The 10766-nt window shown below is 27.3% G+C and overlaps 1 protein-coding gene across 4 annotated transcripts in view; it reads left to right on the plus strand.

The window, feature by feature from the left end:
• Window positions 1–357: 357 nt before the first annotated feature.
• LOC100164664 (E3 ubiquitin-protein ligase siah-1) overlaps window positions 358–10766 on the plus strand; it is a 15694-nt gene continuing 5285 nt past the window's right edge. For 2 of the 4 annotated variants that reach the window (XM_029491071.1, XM_029491073.1), the window contains exons 1-8: window positions 369–564; window positions 627–750; window positions 2218–2314; window positions 3051–3146; window positions 4347–4496; window positions 4808–5088; window positions 7788–7876; window positions 7965–8300. In XM_029491071.1, the coding sequence (XP_029346931.1) occupies window positions 682–750; window positions 2218–2314; window positions 3051–3146; window positions 4347–4496; window positions 4808–5088; window positions 7788–7876; window positions 7965–8300 (1118 nt within the window). In that variant the 5' untranslated portion in view covers window positions 369–564; window positions 627–681. The other 2 variants (XM_001943887.4, XM_029491072.1) reach the window with 2 other exon arrangements.

The raw sequence follows: 10766 nt of genomic DNA on the forward strand, positions 1-10766 counted from the left end.
TAGTATCTCAGTCCCCTCAGATACGGCCTTGGTCAGTTGTGAAATTGTATTTGTATATAATAATATTATAATTATATGATATTAAAAATTTAAATATTTTTAAATTCGGCGGCCAGTGATAAATGTAATTTGTTGTTTATTCCAAGTCAAACTGATTTGATATTTTTCATCCATGAAAGTGATATAAACCGTTTTTTTTCCAGTGATATAAACCGTTTTTATTTACTGTCTGGTCAATTCTCCCTACATGTGGCAACACTGAAATACAATTTTCCCCGCATGGAGCGTTGATAGTTAATTTTTTGAAGCACGGCTATATCTATATATATATATAGCTCATGTCTATAGCCGTGGTGTTTACTGTTGAGTATGGGGATTGGGGTTGGCCTACCCATTAAAAAAAATGTATAATGAATAATCATGATGTTAGCATGAATGTATGATGTTTATAAGCTTTTATAAAATTATTGTGAATGCGAATGATTCAAGAATATTAAAAATAATTATTTTTCTGAGTTTTTTAAAATTTATTTTACAATGAACTAATGCAATTTTTAAAGTAAAGTACGTGTTTGCTAGATTAATTTGTTCTATTTGCCGTTTTTTCAACATAAGTTATCTTATAGGTATAACATTTACTCAACATCGGTGTGATGTAGTTATGACTCTAAATCCTGTTGTATGAAAATGTCTGCCAACGAAAACGAATCTGTGGATATACGACTTTATGGGAATCGACGATCTAATTTGGTAAAAATATGTATATATTTTTTTATTAGTTTTTTTGTTCTTCAATGTAGATTATACTTTATTTTTATGTTAAACTGTTAGGATGAAGAATATCTGTACTTAATCATGAACATGAATACATGATGTAGAAATTCGCTAGACTAAACCGGTGTGAAAAATAATACACCGGGATGTTTGCACCATATCATTTACATGGTTCATTATCCCGATGCGGAATAATGTGGGATAATTTTAAACCGTCTTAGTCTAGTGAATTTCTACGATATGTTATTAGTTTTGATGAATTTTGATAAAAAAAAAATAAACATAGATATAGGTATTTATGTTTTAAATTCTGAGATAATTTCCAGATATTGTCTGAAAAAATTGATCCTTATTGCCTATTGGATCAAGTATTTAAGTCTTAGGTGAATATAATTTAGTCAATAGTGCGCAAGATAATACTATACTTATATTATATTTTTGTTTATTTCTATTCCAATTCTTACAATCATACTAAATCTGCTTAAAATGATTGAAGAATTTTTTGTGTAATTAATGTATATAATTTAAGTTTAATTGCAGATTGGTAGAAAAATATTTGTCAACAAGTTGTTTTAATTCCAATCAGGCGCATATGTTTTTTAAATAATTATTTTTACTATGAAATACCTATTACTATCTTATATTAATGTATTGTCATGTGTGAAAAAGAAATTACACCAATAGAAATAAGTATTCTTCTAAGTTCTATCATGGAAATTACTAGCCACTAGGTAATTGTTTGTTATATTTTTGCTGAATTTGTGGGTTAACAGCTTTACCTATTTGTAAAAATTTTAATTAAATTAAATTATTAGGTAGGAACCTATGTTATTATTTATAGTTTATTATTCAAGTAGGTACATTTTAATTTCTTTATAAATTTACCAATACAAAAAAAAATTGACCATGTTGCTATTCAGATATTTTGGTAGGTATACCGTATATGTAATTTAATTTATGAAATGTACTTTTCGGTCTTACTAGTGTGCAAAATGTGGTTTATTACACTTCTACCATACCGATGGTAGAATTGATGAACAGGTGCTGCTTAACTGCTATTTTACTGGTTGCTGCCTAGTATGTTTGTCCACTTGAATAGCATATGTATCATATTATATTATTATAGTTAAGATAAAAGTGGATACAATCTATAAAATTTGAACTATTCTTATACCTGATAGATATATTGGTATGATTCTAGTTTAGTATTATGGTTATTGGTTATTAGTGACGGTAACATTAGGTGCAAGTGTTGGTTAGGCAACACCTTAGATATTTATGGGCGTGATGATAAAAGGAAAATAGGACTTTTATAGGTCCGTATAACAATATTATGAGGGGTAGGTCATCTAAAATCATTTGAGCAACACCAATTTCTTTTTACATATACGCCACTGATTGTCATACTAAATTATATAGTTCATATGAATAATAATGTATAAGTTATTACAGATTGATTTGGAAGAATTTAACCGTATGGAAAGACCTAGTCGAGTTTTCAGTAGCCGTCATCATTTATCAATTCCTCCAGTGTTAACAGGTTGGTGTTATTTGTAATTTAAATTTATCGGTATTTCTGAATTGCGGACAAAGTGACAAAAACCATGTGTCGCGGACAAAATTTAAAAACGTAACATACGAATTTTCGGACACAGATATAAGATACTAATTGCGGACAAAATAAATGTCCTATTATTATTTTTGATATGGCGATTATGGATGTTGGGAAATTACTGTTTGATATCAACAATTAAGATTGTGCCGTTGCTTTTGAAATCACTGTCTATGTTTAATCAGTTTATCGACAATTATACTCGCGTCACATACTGTTGTCTTTCTGTTCGTTTATTTTCTGTATATAAATGTATACTGAAAAACTCAAAGAGTTACATGTGATTAACGGTTTTAAGTTCTATTTTCATTGCATAATGAAAAATGCCACAAAATCAAAACTTTAAATAATTTAACAACATTTTAAAAATAACGATTGTTCTTTTGTAAGACACAAATATTTTTAACCCCACCTATAATTTTTTTGGTAGCTTGTCCTAAGTCCTGAAAAAGTGGTGAAGGGAAATATTTGTGTCCACAACTCACTAGGTTTTTATGTAAAAAAATTTCTGTACGCAATTAGTATTATGACAACGAAACTCGTGTCCGCAATTGTTATGTTATAATATTGACCTGAATAATTCGTCCGCAACTAGTATGTGTCCAAATTTATTTAACCATTTTTAGGTAAACTATAATTTGTTGTTCTATTTTAATTATTTTAGATACAAATAATATGGAACAAAATGAGCAATATCGTAGATCAAGAGATCATAGCAGCTATTTCGAAAACTTAAGTAGTTCGACACGAATTGGTGGGAGTAAGTTATTTTAAAATTATTCCACCATATATTTTCTACCCGTTCATTATTTAATTAAGATAAATACAGATATTTAAACATTGAATTGTTAATTTCTACCATAACATATTCGTTTTAAATTTTAAACTAACTATATATGCCTAGGTAAATATAGTTATAATAAAAATCTATGGCTATTAATTAATAGAAACCAATCACAGACACAATTTTTAGGCAAAAAATAGTTTTAATATTTTTCAAAAAACATACAAATATTCTCCTACCTAATAGGTATACTCTTAAAAATGTGAACCATATGTTTTTTATCCAAAAATAATCAATGAATATCAAATTATATTTTAGTTTGAAATTTTTAAACAAAGATAAGGTTTAAAATATAAACAATTCATTATAATTTTAATAGTCTCAAGCATGAAATTACTACACATTCATGATCTCAAGTGTGAATTATACACATATGACATATCTATTATCCACCATTGCACTATTCCAAAATGCCATTAATTTACCGGTAGCTTATTCTAAATATAATTATTAATTACGAAACCTAGCTAAACATAGACAACATCATTAAAAATAAATTTTAACTGTAAAAATTACTATTATTATAATTATTTGTATTTTACAAGAAAAAGTTAAAAATTATTTTAATATGAAAACTAATAATAAATATACAGAAGTATATTTTTCTCATAGTTCGAAATTTATTCCAAGATATTATGCTAAAAAAAAACTGAATATTCTTAAATATTAAAAAAAAAAAAAACTGTAAAATTTATGTCTAACAAATCTATATTTTTTATTCTTATAAAACTGTATATAATTATATAATAATCTTAATTCACGAAATTAAATTCCAATTACAATACTAATAAAACAGTGTAATATGCTTGGTCATGATAAGTAAAAACGATAAAAGTTAGATAGCTCAAAGATGAGATTAACACAGAAAATAAAAATGGATTTTATTATTGTAATCAATAAATATCTTCTTATTTATACTTGAAAATGTATTCAGAAATTCAAAAAGAAAAAGTATAATTTGTAATCAGTAAATAGGGCACTTATACACTATATAAGCGCACTTACTATTTTATACAATTTTAAATAGACTAAAGTACTAAACCATCAAACCAACAAAAAAAATAACATTTTAAGATTTTTCATAAAAAAACATTGTAATTGTCAACTGTCTTTTAGGTACAGCAAATGGAGATGCTGCAAGAAACCGATCACCTTTTGTAAGATTTACTATTACTGATCCAGAAACTCAGCAAATAACAGCAGCTGGGCAAATTCCATTGAATAATACACCACCCAATACTCAAACATCAAACTCTCTTACATCTAGTAAATATATATTTTTTATACTGAGTTTTTATATGTATGCATTGTAAAAAACTTGTTTTAATATAATTTGTACATTATAAAAATTATTAATTAAAGGTATGCAAAATATAAGTATTTAGAAAAAATCATATAAATTAAATTTAGTTTTTTTATTTTTAAATAACTACTTAATATATTGATCGTTCAATAAAAGAAAGAACGAATAAGTAATACATGTATTATAATTATATATACACTTTTAAAAACGTTAAATTGACATGACAACAATTTATTCACATTAGATAGGAAAATAAATGTTTTTTTTTTTTTAGATACTGAGCTAGCTGATGTATCAATTAATGAGGAAAGTGATGATGAACCTTTAAACCTTAATTATTGGATAAATAATGTTGATCCAAGACCTAACTATTATAGTTCAATGCCACAATTTTCTATACATCAATTGAGAAACCCTAGATCGGGAAGAAGATCAAGGAGATTTACAGACCATCCTTATTTTATAAGAAATAACTTAGATAATAATCCCCCTAATAACAGAACAATCCACAGGCGTGTTCGTTTTTCATCTACAAACCGAGGTTACAATGATCATGTAAGTTTAATAAATATTGTTATATGATCTTATTTGCTTTAAACTGATAATATTATGTAATTACTAGATATCATTCAAATACACATGTACCTATCTTATATGTAATTTAAATTTTAAACCAGGAACTGGAACCAAAAAAAAATGAAACCTTTTGGAAATCTTTTGACTGGAACCCTAAATAATTTTTTTTAGAAATCAAAACCAAAACATATATTTGATGTAGACTGTAGAGGATTTTGGTTCCAAATTCCGATAGACTATCTATTATTTATAATGAATTATAGTAGTAATAAATTATATTATCTAATAATTATAAAATTGTTAATCTATAAAATTATATCAAAATTAGAATTTAATTTTTACTGTAGTATTATATTGTGTTTTATACAGACTTGTAAAATAAAATATTATAAATTCCAATGCCCATGTAATCTGGTGGTAGGTTAACTATTATTGTACCAAAATAGAATTAGATAGCAGATGATAGCATAGGGAATGGCGGGATGCTAATACCATTTCATTATTATTTCTGGAAATAATAATATAAACAGTTAGTTGAGGCTATAGTACTGGAGTTATACTGGCTATTGTTCTATAGTACTAACTGGAAGTCAATATTTCAAAGTTAAAATTTCAAGAAATTTATCAAGTAGTGTTTTTTTTTTTTGTCACGACAATGCAAGTTAGTGTCGAGTGTCTATAATTTAGTAATTTACTCATAAGTCATAATAATATACTCGTATATGTTTTGTACTTCTCTATTAGTTGAATAAATTACTATTAACTAATATAATCCGTATTTTTTTGAATATATTAATATTTGGATTTTGATAATCATATCAAGTATTATTTTTTGAATTCCTAGAATGCTTCGAATTCAATGATACAGTCAAACTTCCATAAATCGTCACACAAAAATATAATAGTAAATTTTAGATTCTGAGCGTAGCGATGAATGTATTGTATTCACAATGATGGGAGTTTTTTTTTTTGTCATCAACTTTTGTGGTGGTAAAAATTTGACGATTTTTAACATCTGCATCTCTTCTGATAGAAAAGTGAATCTACTTGGTGTATTCAAGAGATCAAATTTTAAAATTCTCAGTCGTTTTTGAAAGCGTTAAAAAAAAAATAGGGACCTTTACAAAAATACAGGTTTTGAAAAAAAATCAATTTTATTTTTTTAGTGTAACTTAAAAACTAATAACTGTAAACCATGAAATTTTCACTGAATATTTGTTTTAACATTTTCCATACATGGTAATATTTTCCAACTAAACGTTATTTTTGAGCTATTTAGAGCCATGAGATATTTTTTTTTAAAATTTTAAAATTTGATTATTTACACTAGGATTATAAATTGTAGGAGGATACAACATCTCCGCTCAGAATTGTTTTAGTATGCAATGTTTGCTATTGAATTCAAATAATATAACAAATCCATAAAAATGACATACTTGACAGCTACTGTACAGCAAAGCGGTACTCACAGGGGCGGATTTACCCATAGGCCACTAAGGCACGGGCCTAGGGCGCAAAATTTATTGGGGCGCAATTTTTCAGTTAATTTTTACTTTTTAGTTTTTCATAATTTCATAATTTATTATATTTACCTAAATTTATATTTGATATTAATTTTTTTTTTTTTATACAACTTGCATGAAAAAGGAGAATGGCTCTCTTAGCCCCGTCGCAGTAACATTTTAATTCATAAGCTATAATACCTAACCTTGCAGTTTGGGTTCAATCCTACTACCAGTGTGCGCTGTGCCGCGCCGCCACGGCTAGAGGCTCGATATCGGCACTCGACGAGGCAGTTGCCTATGTTAATGAATGGGAGGTGGTATACGGGTATGCGGTGTAAACACAATATACAATATTGTGAATGGCGCATGCGCAAGACCCCAACCAAGGCAATCAAATATACTGCCTCGGGCCACCGGGTACATTGTTATAGCCGCTCTACTAGCTAGATGGGGGACCGCTCGCACAGTTCTTAGCAAGTAAATAAAATTGGATTGAACCACCTCACCCCGCACTCGGCATTCTTAGAATACTGGAATTAATTCTGGAAATCAGATGTCTTCATAAAGTAATTAATAATAATAAACATTGCGACGATGCGCGATGCTGGCACTGTCGCCCATCTCCTGCATAGTGCATACTGCTCAGAAATCTTATAGATTTCATCCAATTTTTATAGTTTATTTCATGGAACATTACTTATCAGATATCACATATTAGGGTGATTTAACTGTATTGAACTATGGAGACATGACCAGACTACACTCTCAATGTAGTGAATTCCTATTAGAAACCGGGTGACACTATCAGACTATAGCACTATATAGAAAGTATGGTGCGAGGGGCTATACATTCTTTTACACTCTGCACAAATCAAACCATTGACTATATCTACTTTGGCACCCTTTATGTATATAGAATCATTTTATTAAATGTATTTTTAAACTCATAACCAATTAAATGTTCATGTTTTTTTATTTTTTGCGACACAATTTGTTCTTTGAATATATATATATATATATTTAATGTGCACAAGTGTACAAAGTATGATATGGTGTTCTTGATAGCTAACATATTAAGAAACTAAAACATACCTTATAATATGTTATATATATGTATATATTTTTCTTCAGATATCAATATTTATATTAATTGGAAATTAATTTTATTTTTAGCCTCCTGATAGATCACAAACTCCAGAACAAGAACTTCCTGAAGTACTAGAACATATAATGGAGCCTGACAACCAATATGATGAAGTCTAGTTAGTTAACAACATTATTCTCTTTAATTTTTCATTAAAAAATTGATTAATAAAATGTATTATACTAATTTATTTGTATACAATATAGTCATGGTCAAGAAAGTATCTCAAGTGTTTCATCTCATAATGATGCAGATTCTGGTGATGATAGAGGATCTTCACATTTTTCAGCTTCTGAAAACCATAACACAAATGCAGATGAAGAAAACAGAGATGGTACTTTAGATGTATCTAGTGAAACTCCGAGAACAAGAGTTGTTCCATTTATTATGTCACCAACACCTTTTAGTCCACCACCCGAATCTCCTCCAGATACTCCAGAAATACCAGCAACAAGTATAAACGACCCTATATTGGATATGTCGTCTAGAACATTATTGATAATGAATAATGTTAATAGTCGTAATTCTCTTTACAATCATAAGTAAGTAACTTGCTTATAATGACAATTCTTAGGAACAAATTAAATCCAAAAAAGGTGGAAATTGGGTACCGCTCTGCTGCAGTCTTGTACAGAATACTTTTATTTTGTACTTGAAATGTGCATTAGAATAAATGAGTAGTAAAATAAAATTAAAAAGTATTTGAATACTATTAGAGTATTTTTTTTCTGCTAATATTTGTCCAGTTTTGGAATGGTTGGAAAAACGTGGGTCTGTAATATTTCATTCAAATAGAAAAATTATTGTTTATAAATAATGTACCCAATTTTTAATAGAAAAATTTTTTTTTTTCATAAATATAAACTATTTTATGAGTTAAAAAAATAATATGTATTAAAATAATTTTTAGAAAAAGTATTTAAAATAGTATTCGAATAAAAAAAAAAATATTTTAACACTTTACGAGCCTACTGCTATTCAGTGGTTGTCAAGTATGTCATTGAAAAGGATGTGTTAAATTTGTATATAATGATAAATCATTGTATACCAAAACCGATTCTAAGCGGAGGAGGTTCATCAGTCTAGAATACTTAAATAAATAAACAAATTTGATAAATATTGAAAATTTCTTGTGGTTATAAATAGCTCAAAAAGAATCAAAATATTTTGAAAATTTTATCATGTAGTATTTAAAGTATCTATAATATTTGAATTACACCAAAAAATCAAATTGATTTTGTCAAAAATTGGTTAGTTATTTTGTTGTTCGAATATCTAATTTTGTCAAAATTTTAACTTAAAATATCTATTGAAAAAACCGTATATATAATTTTTGATTTTTTGGTTACGGTATTTGTGGCATATACTATCAACTGGTGTATGAAAATGTATTACATTTTATTTGAATATATGAAAATATTCAAAACCATGAAGGAAGTAGTGAATTAAAAATGTCATTAGAAAATGTAATACCTATTTTATATTTAGAATATAAAGGTACAGCTGTAGTGCATGCCATGACAAATTAGATAGGTATCATCACAGTTGTACTAGTTATCCACAGTATGCGCATCTCCTTCATCTCCGTCCAATGTCATAGTTCTCCATTTCTCATTGGTTGATTTTGTTCAATGTTATATATGTATGTATATGATTGATAGCGAATACGAAGTAGAGAACTACAATAAAGGTGAAGTAAAGAGCGGAGAATGCATATTAAAATACTGTGATGATACCTATCTGATTTGTCATGGTGTATGCTATCTACAAAATAAATTATTACTTGAGTTGTATGCTATCTATGCAAAAAAATGTATTATTAACTTACCTAAATATTTTTATTGGAGCTTGTAGTTTTACAGTTTTCATTGAAATTATAATTTTCTTTTACAAATGCATCTCTTATGTCTCTTAAATAACTTTTAAAGACTTCGGTTGGATGGACTGAACGCCACCATTCTTCCTATAATTACCTTTTGAGGAGGATAATTAATTAAATACTCAGTTACAGTATGATATACTTATTAAAAACTTAGTTTAAAATGTTTAATCCTTAGTTATAAAAAAATGAATAGTTTACAAATTGTCAAGATTTTAATGTATTTTGTCAAATTTTGAACATTGATTGCTTATAAAAAAAAAATTTCCTATGTAGGTATCTTTAATATTTATTATTTTTAAACTGCTATAAAAAATTGTATTATATTTTCAAACATTTTGACGCAAAGAAAACAATTTTATTAACAATTTTTAAAAAAAAAAACTAAAATAAAATTGAAAATGTCTATAAATAGCTCAAAATAGTTTGAATATGTTTTAATCGTATATAGAAACTGATAAAATAAAAATTCGATGAAAATTTCAAGGATCTATGGTTAGTCGTAATTGAATTAAAACCAAATAAGAAAATCGTTCAATGTGAATTCGTTTGTTTATGGGTAAATATCCTATGTTGAAAAAATTCGCTCATTAACAAATATTATGGATTTACGCTCAACTTTTTTATATTTTCCACTTACAACTTCTTATAGGGAACCTTGTGTAAGTTTTCAAGTTTTTTAACTGAAAAACATTTTTTTATTATTTAAGGTTCTTTACCTTTCAATCAATTCTTTTTGATTAATCCGTCACAACTAATCCATAATAATTTTTTTAGATACTTTTCAACTTTTCTGATTATTTTATACTATTTTATTTAGTTTCACCAGTAGGCATGTTCTTTTTAGATTCTGAGTGGAACGATGAATGTATTGATTTTACAATGATGTGTTTTTTTTTTTTTTATTTGTTTTTTTTTTTTGTGTCTGTGCACACGATAAGTAGTCGAAATAATGCTTCGATTTTCAACTTCAGTATCTTGTTCGATTGGAAAGTGAATATAGTTGGTGCATTGGGGAGGTCAAAATTTAAAATTCCCAGAAATTTTCAAAAGCGCCAAGAAAAACCAAAGAAAAATTGAGGAAAAACGGGAATTTTTCCGCTAAATCGATTTTTCACAAAATTGAATT

Source organism: Acyrthosiphon pisum, chromosome A3, assembly GCF_005508785.2.
Source record: "Acyrthosiphon pisum isolate AL4f chromosome A3, pea_aphid_22Mar2018_4r6ur, whole genome shotgun sequence".
Taxonomy (NCBI): domain Eukaryota; kingdom Metazoa; phylum Arthropoda; class Insecta; order Hemiptera; family Aphididae; genus Acyrthosiphon; species Acyrthosiphon pisum.